Source organism: Oncorhynchus keta, chromosome 1 (genome assembly GCF_023373465.1).
Source record: "Oncorhynchus keta strain PuntledgeMale-10-30-2019 chromosome 1, Oket_V2, whole genome shotgun sequence".
NCBI classification, from domain to species: Eukaryota; Metazoa; Chordata; class Actinopteri; order Salmoniformes; family Salmonidae; genus Oncorhynchus; species Oncorhynchus keta.
In genome coordinates, this window is record NC_068421.1 from 63,484,826 (window position 1) to 63,508,795 (window position 23,970).

General features: G+C 41.5%; 1 protein-coding gene across 2 annotated transcripts; it reads left to right on the top strand.

Annotated features, from left to right (window-relative positions):
- The first annotated feature begins 18,403 nt into the window (after positions 1 to 18,403).
- On the top strand, positions 18,404 to 23,956 carry LOC118390595 (ankyrin repeat domain-containing protein 29). Of its 2 annotated transcripts, none has more exons than XM_035781307.2 (10): positions 18,404 to 18,743; positions 19,701 to 19,870; positions 20,316 to 20,414; positions 20,680 to 20,778; positions 20,966 to 21,064; positions 22,367 to 22,465; positions 22,617 to 22,715; positions 22,939 to 23,034; positions 23,224 to 23,322; positions 23,429 to 23,956. In XM_035781307.2, the coding sequence occupies exons 3-10, from the start codon at positions 20,334 to 20,336 to the stop codon at positions 23,510 to 23,512; spliced, it is 756 nt and encodes a 251-aa protein (XP_035637200.1). In that variant the 5' UTR covers positions 18,404 to 18,743; positions 19,701 to 19,870; positions 20,316 to 20,333; the 3' UTR covers positions 23,513 to 23,956. The 2 variants fall into 2 exon arrangements, with proteins under 2 accessions (XP_035637200.1, XP_035637192.1); XM_035781299.2 differs by having other exon boundaries at positions 18,406 to 18,743; positions 19,701 to 19,811.
- Positions 23,957 to 23,970: the final 14 nt, after the last annotated feature.

Genomic DNA, 23,970 nt, shown 5'->3' on the forward strand with positions numbered 1-23,970 from the left:
GCTAGCTACGATCAAACAAATCAAACCGTTGTGCTGTAATGAAATTAAATGAAAATGTGATACTACCTGTGGAGCGAAGCGGAATGCGACCGGGTTGTTGAGTGCAGAAGTTCTATTCGGTAGACGTTGGCTAGCTGTTGGCTAGCTAGCAGTGTCTCCTACGTTAAGGACGACAAATAGCTGGCTAGCTAACCTCGGTAAATTAAGATAATCACTCTAAGACTACACACTCTAAACTACACAATTATCTTGGATACGAAGACAGCAAAGACAACTATGTAGCTAGCTAACACTACACTAATCAAGTCGTTCAGTTGAGTGTAATAGTTTCTACAGTGCTGCTGGAGCAGCAGCACGGCCAGGTGGACTGGGGACAACAAGGAGTCATCATGCCAGGTAGTCCTGAGGCATGGCCCTAGGGCTCAGGTCCTCCGAGAGAAAGAAAGAAAGAAAGAGAGAGAGAAAGAGAGAAAGAGAGAATTAGAGAGAGCAAGCCTTTCTGGGTGAACTGTGCACTGCAAATCTGTGTTACTAATTTACAATGAATGAAACTTTCCCAGTACTCTTGACTTTGAGGACTTAGTTGTCTGGCCTTCCCTGCAGCACAATAACGTTAGTATACGAATCCTATGAAATACAACATTCATGACGACATTTACACTACAGACAAAACCATAAATTCTCAATTAGGATATAATCTATTCATGTTCAACTGCAATACCTTGAATTTCCGGTGTGTACTTTATGGTCCTTCTCGGCATTCATGGCCTCTGTCAATAAGCTTCTTGCATTATTATTTAGCTCTTCGGACCTGTTGGTCAGACCTTTCTCCTCCACATCCTGAAACATATCAAAGTTAAGAGATATGTGAAATAATTTTGCATGGTATTTTAACTATTTTCCATGTCATTGTGAATTTAAGTTCATGGTGGCTGTGGACCAGAATAATCACCTTCAGAGCTTTTTCGGCTGCCTCTTTGGATATGTTGGCCGCAATCTCTGCCTCTTCAATGGCTTTTATTATTCTGCTGTAGGATCTCACACTTTCAGCAGCATGCTGCATGTCTGAGCTGTTGGTGGCATTGTGTACTGCCCTGCAATAACAAGGAATACAACGCTCACAGTGGTCCATTATCAAGGCACAAGGCGAGGTTCAGATGCAGACAAAGGAGGCAGATGGTTGGAGTCGTACAATGTTTATTAATCCCAAAAGGGGTAGGCAAGAGAATAGTCGTGTACAGGTAAAAGGTCAAAACCAGGTCCAATAGGTACCGAAGGGCAGGCAGATTCAAGGTCTTGGCAGGCAGGATGATCAGGCAGGCGGGAAAGTAGTCCAGAGTAAGGCAGTGGTCAAAACCGGGAGGACTAGCAAAAGAGAACTCCTTTTCTATTCTCTTTTGCTAGTCCTCCCGGTTTTGACCACTGCCTTACTCTGGACTACTTTCCCGCCTGCCTGATCTTGACTAAACATACAAGACGAACTGTCATAGAGAGACAGAAAACACAGGGATAAATACACTGGGGAAAATAAGCGACACCTGGAGGGGGTGGAGACAATCCCAGGTGACAGGTGAAACAGATCAGGGCGTGACAGTCCATACAGTCCACACAAAGGTCCCGACATAGGAAACATCTGTGGGGTATGAAGAAGTAGGCCCCCACCTAAGAACAACCTAACCACCTCTTTGTCTACCTACATTTGTAGTTCCATTGCCAGTCTGTTTAGCTCCTCGTCATGCTCCTCTGCCATGACAACGATGCCCTCCTGCTTTGCTTTAGCGATATCATTCAGTGTCTCAGTGAGATTGGGCTTGGCTCCCTCTAACCCTATTACAGGGGCTGAGTCACTGGTTTATTGGTGCTCTTCCATGCCGTCCCTAGGAGGGGTGCATCACTTGAGTGGGTTGAGTCACTGACGTGATCTTCCTGTCTGGGTCCCGGCCCCCCTTTGGGTTGTGCCGTGGCGGAGATCTTTGTGGGCTATACTCAGCCTTGTCTCAAGATGATAAGTTGGTGGTTGAAGGTATCCCTCTAGTGGTGTGGGGCTGTGCTTTGGCAAAGTGGGTGGGGTTATATCCTGCCTGTTTGGCCCTGTCCAGGGGTATTGTTGGATGGGGCCACAGTGTCTCCCAACCCCTCCTGTCTCCGCCTCCAGTATTTATGCTGCAGTAGTTTATGTGTCGGGGGGGCTAGAGTCAGTCTGTTATATCTGGAGTTTTTCTCCTGTCTTATCCGGAGTCCTGTGTGAATTTAAGTATGCTCGCTCTAATTCTCTCTTTCTCTCTTTCTCTCTCTCTTCCTTTCTTTCTTTCTTTCTCTCTCTCAGAGGACCTTGGCTCTAGGACCATGCCTCAGGACTACCTGGCCGGATGACTCCTTGCTGTCCCCAGTCCACCTGGTCGTGCTGCTGCTGTTCCAGTTTCAACTGTTCTGCATGTGGCTATGGAATCCTGACCTGTTCACCGAATGTGCTACCTGTCCCAGACCTGCTGTTTTCAACTCTCTAGATACAGCGGGAGCGGTAGAGATACTCTGCATGATCGGCTATGAAAAGCCAACTGACATTTACTCCTGTGTTGCTGACCTGTTGCACCCTCGAAATCCACTGTGATTATTATTATTTTACCCTGCTGGTCATCTATGAACATTTAAACATCTTGGCCATGTTCTGTTATAATCTCCACCCGGCACAGCCAGAAGAGGACTGGAAACCCCTCATAGCCTGGTTCCTCTCTAGGTTTCTTCCTAGGTTCTGGCCTTTCTAAGGAGTTTTTCCTAGCCACTGTGCTTCTACACCTGCGGTTTCTGTACAGCACTGTGATGATGTAAGAAGGGCTTTATAAATAAATTTGATTTGATCTATCTCGGCTGCAAGGTGCTCATATTCCTGAAAGATTTAAATGACATTTTTAATGCCTCCTTCATTACGAGATAAATAATAATATCCACTGGAAACTATTTGAATTCATCTGCTTCATACCTTGTTGTGCTCCTTCATCATTTCCAAAAGGTTTGTGATATTCCTCAATTTATCTTTGGTCATATTGATTGGATTGAATCACGTTTCCTCTCCAGCTCATCTTTTAATTGCTAGATGTTATTCTTCAGTATTTGACATTACCATCAGGTCTCTTAGGAAGTCAGTACTGCTGGAGTTGAGGCTCCATGTCCTGTTTACCATATCCTCTGCTTGTGCCACAGCCTCTGCCAGATTCATCAACGCAGAGCCCCACGTCATCAGGGACTCTGCCGCCTCATTGGCTACAGCCAGGTTGTCATCCAATGGAGTTGTCCTATTGTTCCTGATGAAGTCCAATACTGAGAGGAACACATGTATTACCCTTTGCACCTTGAGTCATATCTATCAAGAACTTGTGTCACATTGATGTATGGAATGTCTCATTCAAAAGAATGCTAAATAATGTGCTGCCCTGTACTGTAAGTGACTTTAGTCTAATCCAAAAAGCCCAGATCTCACATTTGTGAGCCTCCTCTTGCTCCCTGGCAGCCTCCTTGTCTGGTTACTGCAGCCAAGTTCTCTCATCTCCTGCACCATGCGCTGCACCTCCTTCATCATCCTGGCCACCTCCTCCACTGCCACATTTATGTTGGGTATACTAGATTTCGCCTCCCTCAGGTGATGAAGGAGATCTGAGAGTGCAAGAAAAGAGGTGGGGATTATCATGACAATGATGTATATATTATCATATTGAAATACTTTGAGTTATAGTTTACCTTCTATATGCATTAAGAGATAGAGCTTCAGGGATAAGACACCCACGACAGGTCCTCTGGGCAGCATTGCCGTAGTTACCCACTTTGTAGCGCTCACATCGATGCCCATCAGTATTGTACTGACAGTTCTGGAAAATAAAGTGTTCTCTCTGTTTATCAATGAAGCAGGCTTGTGGAATGTTGGTGGTATGGTTCATGATGTGAGAGGTAATGTAGTCTGGCATGAATGCTAATCTGTGGATATGACTGATATCCATCTGGATCAGCAGGTTTTGTAAAAAGCAGAACTAAGCCATACAGTATGTTTACCTTACTGGTGAGTCAGAAATGATCTATCCTGCTGTGTGTGTAGTGCCTTGCAAAAGTATTCATCCCCCTTGGCGTTTTTCCTATTTTGTTGCATTACAACCTGTAATTTAAATGGATTTTTATTGGATTTCATGTGATGAACACACACAAAATAGTTGAAATTGGTGAAGTGAAATTAAAAAATAACTTGTTTCAAAAAATACATTAAAAATTAAAAAACTGAAAAGTAGTGCGTACACGTGTTCACCCCCTTTGCTATGAAGCCCCTAAATAAGATCTGGTGCAACCAATTACCTTCAGAAGTCACATAAGCCTACGCTAGCGGGACAACTTCCGGTGAAACTGGAGGGCGGCGCAATTCAAATAAATAATAAAAAAAATATATGGATATTAAACATTTAGGTACATATAAGTGTCTTATATCGGTTGAAAGCTTATATTTTTGTTAATCTAACTGCACTGTCCGATTACAGTAGCTACTACAGCGAAAACATGCCATGTGATTGTTTGAGGACGGCGCCCCATTTCAAAATATTTTTCCACAGGCACAGGTTTCATAAATTCACAAATAGCGATTAAATATTCACTGACCTTTTGAAAATCTTCCTCTGATTTGTCATCCAAAGGGTTCCAGCTATAACATGTAGTGTCATTTTTTAAATCCTTCTTTATATCCCAAAAAGTCAGCGCCATCGATTTGAGTAATCCACTCGTTCAACATGCAGAGAAAGGAATCCGAAAATCTACCCTTAAACTTTGTTTCAACAAGTCAAAATACATTTCTATGTATTCCTGAGATACCCTGAAATGTAATCAAACTATAATATTACTTACTGAAAGAAGTATGTTCAATAGGATACCGATTTTAGCAGGTGCATCCTGTCTTCATGGTGCGTGCAGACACACATTTCCAAGACTGTGTCCCTGTACTAAAACTGCTATTTCTTATTCGTTTTGAAAGTTACAAGCCTGAAACCTTGAACATCGACTGCTGACACCCTGTGGAAGCCATACGAATTGCACCCTGGGAGCTATTTTCAGTATGCCCTTATACTTGCCATTGTAAGAGGATGGTCTCTCTCAAAACAATTAATTCTGGTTGGTTTTTCTTTGGATTTTCTCCTACCATATCTATTGTGTTATATTCTCCTATATTATTTTAAAATTTCTACCAACTTCAAATAGTTTTCTTTCCAATGGTACCAATTATATGCACATCCCGGCTTCAGGGCCTGAGCAACAGGCAGTTTACTTTGGGAACGTCATTCAGGCGGAAATTGCGAAAAAACGGGCCTAGCCCTAAGAAGTTTTTAAATAAAGTCCGCTTGTGTGGAATCCAAGTGTCACATGATCTCAGTATATATACACCTGTTCTGAAAGGCCCCAGAGTTTGCAACACCACTAAGCAAGGAGCACCACCAAGCAAGTGGCACCATGAAGACCAAGGAGCTCTCCAAACAGGTCAGGTACAAAGCTGTGGTTGAAGTACAGATCTGGGTTGGGTTATAAAAAGATATCTGAAACTTTGAACCTCCCAATGAGCACCATTAAATCCATTATAAAAAAATTGAAAGAATATGGCACCACAACAAACCTGCTAAGAGAGGGCCGCCCACCAAAACTCAGCATGGTGGTGGCAGCATCATGCTGTGGGGATGTTGTTCATCGGCAGGGACTGGGAAACTGGTCAGAATTGAAGGAATGATGGATGGCGCTTAATACAGGGAACATCTTGAGGGAAAACTGTTTTAGTCTTCCAGAGATTTGAGACTGGGACAGACCTTCCAGCAGGACAAAGACCCTAAGCATACTGCTAAAGCAACACTTGAGTGGTTTAAGGGGAAACATTTAAATGTCTTGGAATGGCCTAGTCAAAGCCCAGACGTCAATCCAATTGAGAATCTGTGGTATGACTTAAAGATTGCTGTACACCAGCGGAATCCATTCCACTTGAAGGAGCTGGAGCAGTTTTGTCTTGAAGAATGGGCAAACATCCCAGTGGCTAGATGTGCCAAGCTTATAGAGACATATCCCAAGAGACTTGCAGCTTGTAATGGCTGAAAAAGATGGCTCTACAAGGTATTGACTTTGGGGGTGAATAGTTATGCACGCTCAAGTTTTCTGTTTTTATGTGTTATTTCTTGTTTGTTTCACAATATAAAATATTTTGGTAGGCATGTTGTGCAAATCAAATTATACAACCCCCAAAAATCTATTTTATTCCAGGTTGTAAGGCAACAAAATAGGAAAAATGCCAAGGGGGTGAATACTTTTTCAAGCCACTGTATGTGTGCGTGTGTGTGGGAGAGAGTGATAGAGGGATAGATTGATAGATGGAGAGAGAGAGAGAAACCCACCAGACATCTCCCTGTTTGTTCGTCACATTCATTGGACAGGCCGTTACAGTTGCAGGGTACACACTGGCCCCTAGGAGGCCTTGTCCTCTCTGTAGTATCTAGGGCCACACCTCTGTATGGAGGGGAAAAGTCTGATGAGTTAAGGCAGCTTTTTGAATGCAAAAGTGTTTACTCTATAAAGTTCCAATAGAAAATACAGATCAGTTTTTGGACTCATGGGTTTGTGGTTTATTTGTATGACATCAAAGTGGTATTTATTATAATCCTAAACGTCTCATCTTTCGTCTCTTCTTGATTTACAGCATTTCCCTCATTCAGACAACAACAAATGTTCAAAAGTAGCCCAATTAGTGGGAGGGATGGGGGCATCTTGTTGTGCTCATGTTGATAACGGCTGTCAGTGACTACCCAGACAGCATTGTGAAGTTGAGAAACTGAGCTCTGATTTTATGTATAGCATGTTTCAATGTAGGTGTTTATACAGGATGACAGGGGCTGTGAGTGGAAAGCAAGGACTATCAGGACTATAGTCCTACGTGTTTTCGGCCCGTCCTGAACTTTACGCAGCACATTATTTAATTGAAGAAAGCTTGGACGGGCGGAAAGAAAGGTAAAACACGACCCTAGTTAGAAGGACATGCACTGTTTATCTCTATTGTCCTGCTATTCAAAATCATTATTTAATGTAAATATGGACTTGCCAAGCAACCCATTTTATGTAAGTCACTCAGAGACAATTTTGTTGTGAAAATTCCAGAGGTTTCAATTCAAAACCATTGCTTGTTTGAGTGGTAAATCAAGGTGTGGTATATTGCACGACTAAATCAACACGTGACCAAAGAACAATGGGGATCATTGTGACATCAATTGATGTAAAAAGGGCTTCAGAAATAGATTTGATTGATTGATTTGAGGACACACCACCTGAAGATGAAAGTATCAAAAGTTCTGTCGTTTGGACCATTTGGTCCCTTTAGAGAGGAATCAAGAAATATTTTTCAAATGTTTAAGGCTAATCTGTCTTTGTTTGTGTACCCTGTGTGTAACAAATGAATAGATATATTTGTGTTGTTCAACATTTTCTTACTTAAACATCTACATGTAGTTTGTGGACATACTCCATTAATATTTGTAATTAGCAGGCTTTTTCAAAATGGTGGACTAAATGTTTTGCATATCTACAGTGAAAATTAATCTCAGACAGAAGCCCCTGACAACTATTAACAAATCAGTTACTCAACAACCTTAAACACTAGATCTGTAATCTAGTACAGAAATACCTGGGTGATGGCTCCAGCTGACTGGCTGTTGAATGAGGGGTCACAGTACATCCTTTGGAGCCAGAGATCCTTACTGCTCTGGTGGCTCTGTGCCAGATAGTTATACCCACAGTTTGGATGTCTCTGTGGTCCTCTCTGGCCCTTTGTGTAGGGGCCAAATAAAGCACACCGCAACACTAATCCTCATACTCCTCCAATCCAGGAAAAACTCCCTTGCCTCATTTTCATACGTCTGCAAGACAGCAAATCTACCTCCCGCACTGTAGAGGAGCTTGGCTGTGGGAACTATGAGGAGTAAATAACTAGGAGCTCCACCCCCTGTAAAACTAGGGCCAAATAGAATGTCTGTATACAAATTGACTGGTATACCTACAGGAAGACTGAGCATATCAGTATGCTTAGTTTGGAGGTTGTTAAAGATCACCTGGGTACCACTTGCTTTTTCTCAGAGGTGTTTGTGGAGCAGTAAGTTGGCATGGCATAGATACTATTTGTAGTATGTACCACAGGTCACGTTTCACCGTTGTGAAACTATGTAAGGTGTAAACCTATGAACCAGGTGAATTAAATAACAATATAATAGAAGGAAATAAAATACAACCCAAAGTATAGCGTTGCTTACACACTGATTATGTTCCCAATCCTACGTCCCCTTGTTTGACATTCTTGCAGATTGAAAGGGATTTTTCAAGAGGCCTCACTGTGCAAAGAAATAGCTTCAAAGCAATCAGATACCTTGATGCAGAGTATCTATAGCTATACCCAGTCCTGTATTTAACGTTATATACAAAACATCCAATACTAACATCAACATTCTAGACGAACCTGCCACAGTCGGCCGAAATAGAAAAACAATTGCAGTCAAATGTCAATCCAATTGAGCTTTATTCTCCATCACAATGCAATACAGCCATAGCATTACTCAGAGTGGTACAGTATAAAAGACAGAATACAATACTTTTTATTAACCTCTGAACACCTATCTACCAAGATGATGTGTTCTGTCTCTGATACTTTATCAACTATATGGTTCTTAAAATAGGGTAGAGCGCATAGCTTGCGATACCACACGTGTTACTGCCATTCCGGATCATTCTCATGTAGCCACCCTATCCAGTACTCCAACTGGGAAGAAAAGGAAAACAGGCACAGATTTATATACAAAAAAATCTCCTTAATATACAGTACCAGTCAAACGTTTGGACACACCTTCTCATTCCAGGGTTTTTCTTTATTTGTACTATTTTCTCCATTGTAGAATAATAGTGAAGACATCAAAACTATGTAATAACACATATGGAATCATGTAGTATCCAAAAAAGTGTTAAACAAATCTAAATATATTTTATATTTGAGATTCTTTAAAGTAGCCACCCTTTGCCTTGATGACAGTTTTGCACACTCTTGGCATTCTCTCCAGCTTCATGAGGTAGTCACCTGGAATGCATTTCAATGAACCTTTCTAGCGCTAGTGGAACACCTCGACAACATTCCGCTGAAAAGGCAGCGTGCGAAATTCAAAAATATTTTTTAGAAATATGTAAGTAACTTTCACACATTAACAAGTCCAATACAACAAATGCAAGACAAACATCTTGTTAATCTACCCATCGTGTCCGATTTCAAAAAAAGCTTCACAGCTAAAGCATAACATATTATTATGTTAGATCACCGCCAAATCGAAAAAACTCACAGCCATTTTTCCAGTCAAGGATAGGAGTCACAAAAAGCAGAAATATAGATCAAATTAATCACTAACCTTTGATGATCTTCATCAGATGACACTCATAGGACATCATGTTACACAATACATGTATGTTTTGTTCGATAATCCAAAAATCTCAGTTTACATTGGCGCCTTACGTGCAGTAATGTTTTGATTCCAAAACATCCAGTGATTTAGCAGAAATACTAATAATAAACATTGATAAAAGATACTAATGTTATTCATAGAATTAAAGATAGACTTCTCCTTAACCGCTTGGTCCTACCTGGCACGCAGGCGTCCCATCTAGAGCTCTGGAAATGCAAATGCGCTACGCTAAATGCTAATAGTATTAGTTAAAACTCAAACGTTCATTAAAATACACATGCAGGGTATTGAATTAAAGCTACACTCGTTGTGAATCCAGGCAACAAGTCAGATTTTTAAAATGCTTTTCGGCGAAAGCATGAGAAGCTATTATCTGATAGCATGTAACACCCCAAAAGACCCGCAGGGGACGTAAACAAAATAATTAGCATAGTCGTCGCTACACAAACCGCACAAATAAAATATAAAACATTCATTACCTTTGACCATCTTCTTTGTTGGCACTCCTAGATGTCCCATAATCACTATTGGGTCTTTTTTCCCGATTATTGATCGGTCCATATATAGCCTAGATATCGATCTATGAAGACTGTGTGATAAACTGAAAAAATAGCGTTTCATAACGTAACGTCATTTTTTAAAATTCAAAAAGTCGACGATAAACTTTCACAAAACACTTCAAAATACTTTTGTAATGCAACTTTAGGTATTAGAACACGTTAATAAGCAATACAATTCATCAGGAGGCGATGTCAATTCTATAGGTGTCTGTTTCGAAAAAATGTCTTGGAGAGAGCTCGACCAAAACATCCGGTCGGAGACCGGAGGGAATCGATTCCCTTGATTCGGTTAGACCAAGAATCAATTGCGAATCAAATGACAAGACTCTAGACAACGTGTGGAAGCTGTAGGCACTGCAACCTCGGCCTCATTTAATTCGATTCACTTTGAACAATTCCTTGAAGTCGCGGATGGATATTTATTTCCATTTTCAGTGATCAGATATTCCTGCACTTTTCGATGAAACGCACGTTCTGTTATAGTCACAGCCGTGATTTAACCAGTTTTATAAATGTCTGAGTGTTTTCTATCCACACATACTAATCATATGCATATACTATATTCCTGGCCTGAGTAGCAGGGCGCTGAAATGTTGTGCGATTTTTAACAGAATGTTAGAAAAAGTAGAGGGTTGACTTAACAGGTTAATGCAACCGCTGTGTCAGATTTTTAAAAAACTTTACAGAAAAAGCATAATCTGAGAACGGCGCTCAGAACCCAAAACAGCCAGAGGAATAGCCGCCATTTTGGGATCAACAAAGTTAGAAACAATACCATAAATATTCACTTACGTTTGATGATCTTCATCAGAAGGCACTCCTAGGAATCCCAGTTCGACAATAAATGACTGATTTGTTCCATAAAGTTCCATCATTTATGTCCAGCCCAGTAATCCATCTTCATGAAGCGCGAGCATTTCATCCAGACAAAAACTCGAAAGTTCCGTTAGAGTCCTTTAGAAACATGTCAAACGATGTATGGAATCAATCGTTAGGATGTTTTTTTAAAACCTCTTGAAACTAGGTGACATTATTTTAATTTTTTGAAAAATAACGTTCCCAAAGTAAACAGGCTATTTTGTCAGGACAAGATGCTAGAATATGCATATAATTGACAGCTTAGGATAGGAAACACTCTAAAGTTTCCAAAACTGTAAAAATATTGTCTGTGAGTATAACAGAACTGATATTGCAGGCGAAAGCCTGAGAAAAATCCAATCAGGAAGGGACTCTTATTTAGAAAGCGCTGCGTTCCTATGCGTCCCTATTGAGCAGTGAATGAGATATCAACCAGATTTCTTTTTCTATGGCTTCCCTAAGGTGTCTAGTGTCGCAATACATAGTTTCAGGCTTTTATTTTGAAAAATGAGCCTGAACGACAACATTGCGTCAGTGGTCAGCTGGAGGCTCTCAGAGTGTTTTGTGCGTAAAAGACAAATGCAGCCATTGTTTCTCTCTTTCCTACTAAGAAGCCACCTGTCCCGGTTGATATATTATCGAATAGATATTTGAAAAACACCTTGAGGATTGATTATAAAAAACGTTTGTCATGTTTCTGTCGATATTATGGATCTAATTTGGAATATTTTTCGGCGTTGGCGTGACCGCAGTTTCCGGTGGATTTCTCAACCAAACGTGAAGTACAAACGGAGGTGTTTCGGCTATAAAATGAATATTTATGGGACAAAATGAACATTTGCTGTCTAACTGGGAGTTTCGTGAGTGAAAACATCCGAAGCTCCTAAAAGGTAAACAATTTATTTTGATTGCTTTTCTGATTTTCGTGACCAAGCTGCCTGCTGCTAGCTAGGCATAATGCTATGCTAGGCTATCGATAAACTTACACAAATGCTTGTCTCGCTTTGGCTGTAAAGCATTATTTCAAAATCTGAGATGACAGGGTGATTAACAAAAGGCTAAGCTGTGTTTCAATATATTTCACTTGTGATTTCATTAATATTAATATTTTCTAGTAATATTTTTTGTCCGTTGCATTATGCTAATTAGTGTCAGTTGATGACAATTCCCCCGGAATCGGGAGAGGGAGTTCCAAGAGTTAACATAAAACATCAATAATGTTCCAACCGAAGAATTCCATAGTCTTCAGAAAGGCACTGGAACGAGAGGTAACTCTGAGAGCCCCTCCTTTATAGTAGAATCCTCATTCAAGTTGACATCTAGTGGAAGCCCTAGGAAGTGCAACCTCATCCATATCTCAATGTGTACTCGGTAGGCCAAGCTTTGAAAAACTACAAACCTAGATGTCCCATTTCCTGGTTGGATTTTTCTCAGGTTTTCGCCTGCCATATGAGTTCTGTTATACTCACAATCATCATTCAAACAGTTTTAGAAACTGTTTTCTATCCAATACTAATAATAATATGCATATATTAGCATCTGGGACAGAGTAGGAGGCAGTTCACTCTGGGCACGCTATTCATCCAAAAGTGAAAATGCTGCCCCCTATCCCAAAAAGGTTTTAACAGGTGTGCCTTGTTAAAAGTTCATTTGTGGAATTGTTTTCCTTTTGAATGCGTTTGAGCCAATCTGTTGTGTTGTGACAAGGTAGGGGTGGTATACAGAAGATAGGTCTATTTGGTGAAAGACCAAGTCCATATTATGGAAAGAACAGCTCAAATAAGCAAAGAGAAACGACAGCCCATCATTACTTTAAGACATGAAGGTCAGTCAGACCCAGAGTTACCTCTGCTGCAGAGGATAAGTTCATTACAGTTAACTGCACCTCAGAAATTGCAGCCCAAATAAATACTTCACAGAGTTCAAGTAAACGACACATCTCAACGTCAACTGTTCAGAGGAGACTGCGTGAATTAGGCCTTCATGGTCGAATTGCTGCAAAGAAACCACTACTAAAGGACAACAATAATAAGAAGGGACTTGCTTGGGCCAAGAAACATGAGACCAGTGGAAATATGTCCTTTGGTCTGAGGAATCCAACTTTGAGATTTTTGTTTCAAACCACCGCGTATTTGTGAGACGCAGAGTAGGGGAACGGATTATCAACATGTGTGGTTCCCACCGTGAAGCATGGAGGAGGAGATGTGATGATGCTTTGCTGATGACACTGTCTGTCATTTATTTAGAATTCAAGGCACACTTAACCAGCATGGATAGCACAGCATTCTGCAGCGATATATTCCATCCCATCTGGTTTGCGCTTAGTGGGACTGTCATTTGTTTTTCAACAAGACAATGACCCTAAACACACCTCCAGGCTGTGTAAGGGCTATTTGACCAAGAAAGAGAGTGATGGAGTGCTGCATCAGATTACCTGGCCTCCACAATCGCCCGACCTCAACCCAATTGAGATGGTTTGAGATGAGTTTGATCACAGAGTGAAGGAAAAGCAGCCAACAAGTGCTCAGCATATGTGGGAACTCCTTCAAGACTGTTGGAAAAGCATTCCTCATGAAGTTGGTTGAGAGAATGCCAAGAGTGTGCAAAGCTGTCATCAAGGCAAAGGGGTGGCTACTTTGAAGAATCTCAAATATAACATTTATTTTTGGTTACTACATGATTCCATATGTGTTATTTCATAGTTTTGATGTCTTCACTATTATTCTACAATGTAGAAAATATTAAAAATAAAGAAAACCCTTGAATGAGTAGGTGTGTCCAAACTTTTGACTGGTACTGTACATGAAAAAGTAACCCCATTATGATATTTTGTGAGAATGTAAACCATGTTACTCCCACCTGTGATTCACCGACCGTTTTGATGATCCAATATGCTTGTCCCTCTTCAGAGACATAGCCAACCTGCAGCATTGCATGACTGAGGTTGTTGGGGTTACAGCTTGGCTCCTCATATATTCCTGTTTGACCAATAATAGCACTGGTTACAATGAGGCAAGCTCAGATAGGGATTTTTTTTTTATGGAATCAAAAAAACGTTTACCTGGACTATCAAAGTTAATATTATGTACAGTAACGAAAAAAAACACTACCTTTAGTTGTCAAGCTTCAAGGTATGAAGACCAACCTGAACTGTAGAACATGAAGCTTGGGTGATCTGCATCCACAGCAATGGTGATTGGGCCAATGGTTGCCACAGCATCAGTCAGGGCCTGCTCATCTCCAGTGGGTATGAACCTCTAATCAATAATCCTGACAACTGACTGACTGCTTTCATAGAAACAGGGCTGGGAATCCTAGAAATACAGAAAGGTGTCTCAACCCTTGTACTTCTTAAATCATATGTTTCTATTAACATTATGTAACGTTGGTCTACACGGACAGGGATGTCCCCAGTCAGACTCTTACCACTGATGTGTAGGGGTAGGTGTCTGTGGACTGAAGCCCATTCTGAAGCACATAATCATAGACATTAGCCATCCAGGCTCCACTGCAGCCATTGGTGCAATAGCGCTTGGAGCAGTCCACAAGGTTTTGCTCACTCAAGGACACCAGCTGACCTGTCCTCTTGAACATTTGTCCTTCAATGGCCCCCGTAGTGCTAAACGCCCAGCAGGAGCCACAGTCGCCCTGTGAGGAGAAATCAACTGAACTCAAACTTCCAGAAGTTTTTTAAGAAAAGCCTCACCTGATCTTTCACCTCAGTGACATAGCCCATGGCTCTGTAGTCAACGGTAACAGCCTTTAACTTCCGAGCACTGGCACAGAGCTTTCGAGCTGATGCATTCTTCCCTTTTCTCTTTATTTTGCTATGAGAAACTTGATGATAGGACAGGGAGTACTTCTCAAGGTCTCCCTAATCTCGGGGAATGGAACTGTCGGCTGGGTAGTGATACACAGTGGTGAGAACTCTGGAGGACACAACTCACCTACTGTTTGTGTGTATGTATGTGCGTAGGATACCTACTGTTTGTGTGGAAGTATGTGCGTAAGTAGGGAGCAAGTGTAAAATGGATGTCTTTGTATAATGGACTTCAGAGTGCTCTTGTGAATAAACATTTTGACTATTGTAAGCTGGGAACTCTTGTATGTTTCATTCAACCAGAACTTTACAAACTCTGTGTTGCAGACTGAGTAGATTAATTGAAGTTTATGAACATTGATAATGAAATTCTCATAACAACATCCTTGTCCCTCTGATCAATCACCCTCATGTTCTCCTCCCAAATGGCCTTCCTCTCAATGTCATCCGCTTCAGAATGAACAAACAAATAGTTGATTATTGTGAAGGTGTGTGTCTGGGAGGGCGAGAATTAATTATTGAATGTTTACAATGCGTCTTCATGTAGGCCTATATGAAGTTGAGTAGCCTAATCCAACAGTAACTATTGAGACGTGTTTGTGAATGCAGGCTGTGTCTATGAGTACGTGTATAAAATAACATATAACCTTCTTGTCGTACGACACATCGTTGCTCCTCTTCCATGTTTGCCACTCTGATGGCCCCTGGACCTCCTCATCCGAGTCTGACGCCACGTGGAGAGGATCAGACAGCAGTATAGAGAGCAGCACAGCTCTCCCCATGAGGCTGGCCCATTGAACTGGAGGGATGAATGATCAGAGTATAGTATTTCACCAAATGTGTTCTGTCGTAAATTACTTTACTGCAATTTATACCATTCTGGAGAGAGAATTCTATGGACACAATATAAATGCTCTGAGATTTTGAATGTAATGTTATAAAATCAATGCAATCAAGTTAGACTAAATGAATGTCAATAACCTGGCATCACCTGCTGGAAAGTTGGGCTGTCTTGTGTTCATGTTCTGAGACTAATTCCACACTCTGACTGTGACCGGTCATCACCACCTCTTTCATTGCCTGTGATGAAGGGTGTGCTCCCCACGGGCCTGTCTGAATCCCCATCACCTACACACAAGAGGGACATGCCAACAGGGGAGAAAACAACCCTTATTAGACAATCCCAGGTCACAGAGTGTAAACACAGTATGTCACTATTCAAAGTAGCCTACAGAGTTTTTTGACACTCCTCACAACAATAGCTTAGCGGTGCCAAGAAAATATGCTGGTCTACTCGAAATACAGCCCATCTCTAAAAACCTGCCAATTACCTACAATTAAACAGATACAACAACACCTCACGGCACAACGTGAACTGTGAAGAGAGACACACACAAACACACACGCAAACATACTCTAACACACACTTTACACACATTGGAATATTGGACATTGTAATAGTTTTTATCCTGTTTGGACACCAGGAATGATAGCTGCTGCCTTGGTAGCAGGCGAGCAGCTAATGGGGATACTAATAAATACTAAAACATTATGCACCCTGATATTTTGGTGTCAGGCTGTGCTTTTGTGTAGGCCCAGGCACCCATTGCATCTTTGAAGCTTGTGCTTATCTTCTGAATGACTAGCGTAGCCTGTGAAAACAGTCATGTTTCTTCTCCCAAAATTCGTCACAAACGAATACCTTTGAAACAGTTGTGGCAGCAAAAGCTGCTTTACATGCAGGCATGCAGGGTAGCATGGGTCACAGTACAGACACTATTGTAAGATCCGAGTACAGGTATATGGCTGAGGACTGGATGGAGTCAAATAAGTTTATTCAATGCAATGAATGGATTAGCCATTAAGAAAACAGATAGCTAATTAGTTAGGTAAATAATTAAGTAAACACAGTTCTTTCCTCAAACACAGATTCTGCTTGTAAATGCCTTATGTTTTATATTTATTTAACTAGGCAAATCAGTTACGACCTAGGAACAGTGCCTTGTTCAGGGGCAGAACAACAGATTTTTAACTTGTCGGCTCGGGGATTCGATCTTGCAACCTTTCGGTTACTAGCAACACATCTGCCACGCTGATCCTCAACACTGGAGCTCCCAGGGGTGCGTGCTCAGTCCCCTCCTGTACTCCCTGTTCACCCACGACTGCATGGCCAGGCATGACTCCAACACCATCATTAAGTTTGCAGACGACACAACAGTGGTAGGCCTGATCATCGACAACGACGAGAGGGAGGAGCCTATAGGGAGGAGGTCAGAGACCTGGCCGGGTGGTGTCAGAATAACAACCTATCCCTCAACGTAACCAAGACTAAGGAGATGATTGTGGACTACAGGAAAAGGAGGACCAAGCACGCCCCCATTCTCATCGACGGGGCTGTAGTGAAGCAGGTTGAGAGCTTCTAGTTCCTTGGTGTCCACATCAACAACAAACTAGAATGGTGAATACACACCAAGACAGTCGTGAAGAGGGCACGACAAAGCCTATTCCCCCTCAGGAAACTAAAAAGATTTGGCATGGGTCCTGAGATCCTCAAAAAGTTCTACAGCTGCAACATCTAGAGACTGGTTGCATCACTGCCTGGTACGGCAATTGCTCGGCCTCTGACCACAAGGCACTACAGAGGGTAGTGCGTACGGCCCAGTACATCACTGGGGCTAAGTTGCCTGCCATCCAGGACCTCTACACCAGGCGGTGTCAGAGAAAGGCCCTAAAAATTGTCAAAGACCCCAGCCACCCCAACCATAGACTGTTCTCTCTACTACCGCATGGCAAGCGGTACCGGAGTGCCAAGTCTAGGAAAAAAGGCTTCTCAACAGTTTTTACACCCAAGCCACAAGACTCCTGAACAGATAATCAAATGGCTACCCGGACTATTTGCATTGTGTGCCTCCCCAACCCCTCTTTTTAGCTGCTGCTACTTTCGGTTTATCTTATATGCACAGTCACTTTAACCATACATTCATGTACATACTACCTCAATTGGGCCGACAAACCAGTGCTCCCGCACATTGGCCAACCGGGCTATCTGCATTGTGTCCCACCAACCACCCGCCAACCCTTCATTTACTCTACTGCTACTCTCTGATCATCATATATGTGTAGTCACTTTAACCATATCTACATGTACATACTACCTAAATCAGCCTGAATAACCGGTGTCTGTATGTAGCTTCGCTACCTTTATAGCCTGTCTTTTTACTGTTGTTTTATTTCTTTACCTACCTATTGTTCACATAATACCTTTTTTTGCACTATTGGTTAGAGCCTATAAGTAAGCATTTTGATTTGATTTAGTTCCAACGCTTTAACCACTAGGCTACCTACCGCCCATTATAGCCTATATTAAATAATTAGTCAGGAAAATAATCCTACACTAACTTTACCTTGAATAGAACAAAACCTTGTGTCATATATAAAACAATAGCCTATGTTGCCTCAGTGCAAGCCAACTACTACTATCTTGGTGTTAATGTATATGACTACTACCCACAAAATGAAATTGTAACAGAATCAAACTCGATGCATTTGTTTAAACAAACGACTTCAATGAATTGATTCAGTGAGCAGACAGAGAGCCACACGGAATTGATTCAGTGAGCAGACAGAGCGCCACACGGAATTGAGTCAGTGAGCAGACAGAGCGCCATACGGAATTGAGTCATTGAGCAGACAGAGCGCCACACGGAATTGAGTCAGTGAGCAGACAGAGCGCCACACGGAATTGAGTCAGTGAGCAGACAGAGCGCCACACGGAATTGAGTCAGTGAGCAGACAGCGCGCCAGTCTGTGTGGCTGGAGCGGCACTGCAGAGAATATACACAGGCTGCGTGTTGTTTTTCCTTCTGCGCGCCAACACCCCGGGAGAAGCCACAACAAATAGTCCAAACAAATACGTTTAATACAGTTATTATTGTAATATAAGGGCATCGCAATTTGTAGCATACGCAAGAAAGATGAGTCACGAATGAGGTCTTCAGGATGTCGTTCAAGGTAATCTCCACATTTTCCTGATGTTCTGCATAGGCTACTCTAACCAAGCTTGAAATGAAAAGAGAGTAGCATAATCAACTCACTACGAATGTTAACTTTCTTTGCGGCCATCGCTCATAATGTGTGTTATGAAGGTCTATGATGAAGAGTATGCGCGTGTAATCTGCTGGCGGCTTGCGCGCAATAATTATGTATTTATGGAAATTAGATCTGCTGCTCGACCTTCAGTCAGAGTCCTGCCCTTTTGACCTGGCTAAGATTAGGTTGTCATGTCACTAGAGTAAAGTGACAGGTGTTGAGGTAGTTGATCATCATCTGGCCATGAGCAGCCTACCATTGCAGACCATGCCCCACCCACATGCAGTATTTGGAAATATCCACTAAAAATGAGTAAATCCCAATTTCTATTAACTTTGACATTTTGAACTGTTTGGCCCCATTGAATTACAGTCAAACTTACTGTTTCCATAAAGAGGCCTCATTATTGCAGTAGAGTATTCCATACTTATCTTTCAAACCATTTAACTGGACTTGGTCATTATTTGATTGACACATGATAAAATGTATTATTTTGTCTTGTCTGTGTTAGGTTTACACAGATATATTTGGACCAATGTTGGTGGGTGGGAGCTAGACTGTTAGAGACCACACAACCAGACCAGAGACCATACAACTACACCATACACAATGCAAGAGCATAATCAATGTGTGTGCATGTGCAAAGAGCCTCTGTCCATATTGATTCATATAGATTGTGAACAGGAATTGCCTGACTGCAACTCATTTGAAATGGTTATGTCTATAACCGCCATTGTCTGATCAATACTAAAGAAATTGCATGCCAAATTTGGAATTCTGAGATGATACTGTAGATCTGTTACCTTTTATTCTGATTACAGGTCTGTTTTCTGACACCAATGTCTAGTAGATGTTGTATCATGTGTGTTTGTCCTGCAGAAGGAGACTCCCCTTGCTAACGCCGTGTTTTGGGCAGCTCGTAAGGGGAACTTGGCCCTGCTTCAATTACTGCTCAACAGTGGTCGTGTGGATGCCGACTGCAGAGACAGTGTACGGACACTGCATGCCCTGGTGGCTCAGCTGCACGCTTTACCCATAAACCACCTGTGGTAGGAGAGAAAGAGAGAGCTTCAACCCTTCTGTCTGTCTCTGTGTGTGTGTGTGGATGTATACATGTCTTAATAATGTGTTGTAAGTCCACTTATGTGCTTGCTGTTTTCATGTGTGTCACATCTAATTGTTTATTGTTGCCTGGTATCTGAAATATAATGCTTTGTCGAGTCTCTGCTGACAAGTTCAACTATGTTTCAGCAACTTTCTCTTGAGATTATGGCATGTGAATGATTGGAAAGAGTGTCAGGCAAGGAGTGTTATTTTGGAGGGGTGTGTGTGTAATTAGATTGTCTTGAGGAGAACCAAAACACTTGCAAAATTAAAAAAAAACATGTGCACCATGTTTCTTTCCTGTGCAGTTTTAATGACGTGTAAACAAGGATCTGACTGGACTTAAGGACTGAGGTGTTGATTGATTGTGATGCCTCGATCTCTTTCCAGTTTGGCACCACAGCCCTGATGGTGGCGTCCTACAGTGGCCACTATGACTGTGCCAGGGAGCTGATCATGCAGGGAACTGACATTAACCTGCAGAGAGAGGTACGGTAGATGACCACTTTAGTGCACTTTGCTGTCATTATAAGACTTACCTCGGTTTTAGTGTTGCTCGTTGATAAACTGCAACCTTCCACTTTTCCATAGACCGTGGTTGAAACGGTCGGTGCATTATTGATGTTGCTTTGAGACTAATGTGGTCAAAGTAGAAATCAATAAGCAGTAAAGATGTTTTGAATCATTGAGAAAATGTGAACAGGTATGTCCGTTTCAGGTCTTTCTGACATTGAATGCATGTTTCTACCCTCAGACAGGCTCCACTGCCCTCTTCTTTGCCTCCCAGCAGGGACACAATGAAGTAGTGAAGCTGCTCTTTGAATTTGGTGGCTCAACTGAATTCCAGACAAAGGTATGCTGTGTCACCTACTTGGAGACAGAGATTACAGTGAGAGAGAGTCAGAGGACATCAGGGGGAGACGGACAGAATATACTGACAGCAGTGATCCAGAGTGTTTGATGCCTGCTGTGTTAAGTCATATTCCATGGGCCAGTCACTCCAGGATATGTGGCTAATCTGTATTCTCATGGTTTGGCAGGACGGTGGCACAGCCCTCTCTGCAGCCTGCCAGTATGGCCACTCTAAGGTGGTGGACACTCTGCTGAAGAACGGCGCCAATGTCCATGATCAGCTGCATGTGAGCATCCCTAACACCTCTCACACACTGTTCTTTTCTACCACTCCTTTTCCCTGCAGAACCCCACTGACAGTGTCCACTGCTGTAGTCCACAAAACAACAAAATCACACACACTCATGTTACTGCTGAGTCAGACATGAGCTCCATTTTGTTTTATGCACTGTTAGGGCTGGGTGATATGGTCAAAATATCACGTTACAATATTTTCAAAATGGTTGATGGTATTTGAGTTTACATTTAGCAAGCTAACAATAAGAAATAAAATATAATAATACCAACATAAAGTAAATGGCAGTAGAATATAAACATTTTAGCATAAGTATAATACAGGAAGGCACAATTTATAGTCATACGGGGCATTCGGAAAGTATTCAGTCCCCTTGACTTTTTTTACATGTTGTTACTCTACAGCCTAATGGATTAAATTAAACGTTTTCCTCAATCTACACACAATACCCCACAATGACAAAGAGAAAACAGGTTTTTATAAATGTTTGTAAATGTATAAAAAAATAAAACACAGAAATACCTTATTTACATAAGTATTGAGATACAGTGGGGCAAAAAAGTATTTAGTCAGCCACCAATTGTGTAAGTTATACCACTTAAAAAGATGAGGCCTGCAATTTTCATCATAGGTACACTTCAACTATGACAGACAAAATGAGAAGAAAAAAAATCCAGAAAATCACATTGTAGGATTTTTAATGAATTTATTTGCAAATTATGGTGGAAAATAAGTATTTGGTCTGCGGAGGTTCCACTTCCAACAGGACAACTACCCTAAGCACACAGTCAAGACAACGCAGGAGTGGCTTTTGGACATGTCTCTGAATGGCCCAGACAGATTCTGGACTTGAACCCGATTTAACATCTCTGGAGAGACCTGAAAATAACTCTGCAGTGACACTCCCCATCCAATCTGACAGAGCTTGAGATGATCTGCAGAGAATAATGGGGGAAAAACTCCCCAAATACAGGTGTGCCAAGCTTGTAGCATCATACCCAAGAAGACTTGAGGCTGTAATCACTGCCAAAGGTGCTTCAACAAAGTACTGAGTAAAGAGTCTGAATACTTATGTAAATGAGATATTTACGTTTTTTTATTGATGAGGAAAAAACACTATTTAATCAATTTTAGAATAAGGCTGTAACATAACCAAATGTGGAAAAAGTCAAGGGATCTGAATACTTTCCCGAAAGCACTGTAGGGTCTGTTACTATACATAGGACAAGCCATACAGTGCATCGCTTTGTCATTTACTCTTCTGATGTGACATATTTCTAATATCATGTTTTAGGATGGTGCCACTCCACTCTTCCTTGCTTCCCAGGAGGGTCATGTGACTGTCATACGTCAACTTCTGTCATCTGGAGCCAAAGTTAACCACCCTAGGGAAGTGAGGCCACACTCCCATACAATAATAGAGGACCTCAATAGAGGGACTGACATCTTCATCTCTCGTCTCACCCTCTTCCTCCTTTTATTTTATCTCCATGTAACTTTTCTCCCCTTCTGTTTCTCCTCACTCCTCCCCCTACCCCCTCCAGGATAGCACAGTCCCCCTGTGGATGGCAGCCCAGATGGGACACAGTGAAGTAGTGAAGGTTTTACTTCTGCGTGGTGCAGATCGGGATGCTGACAGAAAAGTATGTAGTCCTTTAGCAACCCAGTCGGTGCCCAGTGGGTTGACAAAGACAAGATCATATTCCTCCATGTGGTTGCTTTATCTTTCAAATCCTCTTTCAGGGTTTACTTGTGGAAAATACAAAAAAAATACATTAATATATTAAATCAAGTCATTTATTTAAATGACTTTCTTTGTAAGTTTTGAAATGTTAATGTATCTTGTTTCTTTTGATCTCATTGAAGGACGGTTCAACTGCACTATTCAAGGCAGCTTTCAAAGGACACAACACTGTCATTGAGGAGCTCCTCAAGTTCTCCCCTTCATTGGGCCTTCTCAAGGTAGGATAGATATCAAGATAAAGCTACTGTTTCGGATGGCGTTAATGCTTAGATTTGCGCTTTGGCATCTCCTGACTTGCCATGAGTAGTTTTTATTCAGAAGTACATAGTATTGTTAAACATTTGCAGTATTTTAGTGATAAGAAACCACTGTTAGTTACAAGTGTCTTAACTGTTTCATTTTTCCAGAATGGTTCCACAGCCCTCCACGCTGCTGTCATGGGTGACAATCATAAAAGTGTAAACCTTCTGCTGGGGGCCAACGCAGACCCCACACTACCCAACAAGGTACATCACTGTAGTGTGCGCTAGGAATAAGAAGGAAAGCAGAGGAGGAGGATGCATTTCAGGACGTCTTTCAGGTTGATCATTTTATGTTATGTTTTCTTTGCAGAACAATGAACTGCCAGCAGATCTTACAAAGAGCAATCGCATCCTGAGGGCTCTGCGACCTCACATCTTAAATGGAAGTAGTTGATGACAACCCTAGTTGTCCATGGTTAGACCATGACCGCAAACCTTAGACTATGGTTGTTTTATGCAGAGAAATGCACTGAGGGCTCCGAACAACAGAACAAACCAACTATTAGGATTCAGTCGCACAACAATAATATTAATATGGTGCTTGTTTTCAATTGCAGCTTCAGACAATGTTATTTGGAGTTACCATAACTGGATATAGCTAAAAGGATGGTTATATATGTAGCCTACTATAAAAATGCATCAGTTTGTGGCAATAGTTATTTTGCCATGTGTGCCCTTATCTTTGAGGTGTTATAACTTTGCTGTATAGTTTCTGTTTCTAAAACGTTTTATCCCTGGTGCTGTAATATTTCTAAATATTTAGCCTTTTTTTTCTTCCATATTAATAAAAGTAAACTGTTAATGTGTTAAATAAAATATGAATGTGAATTAACTGTCATATTTTGTCCTGTG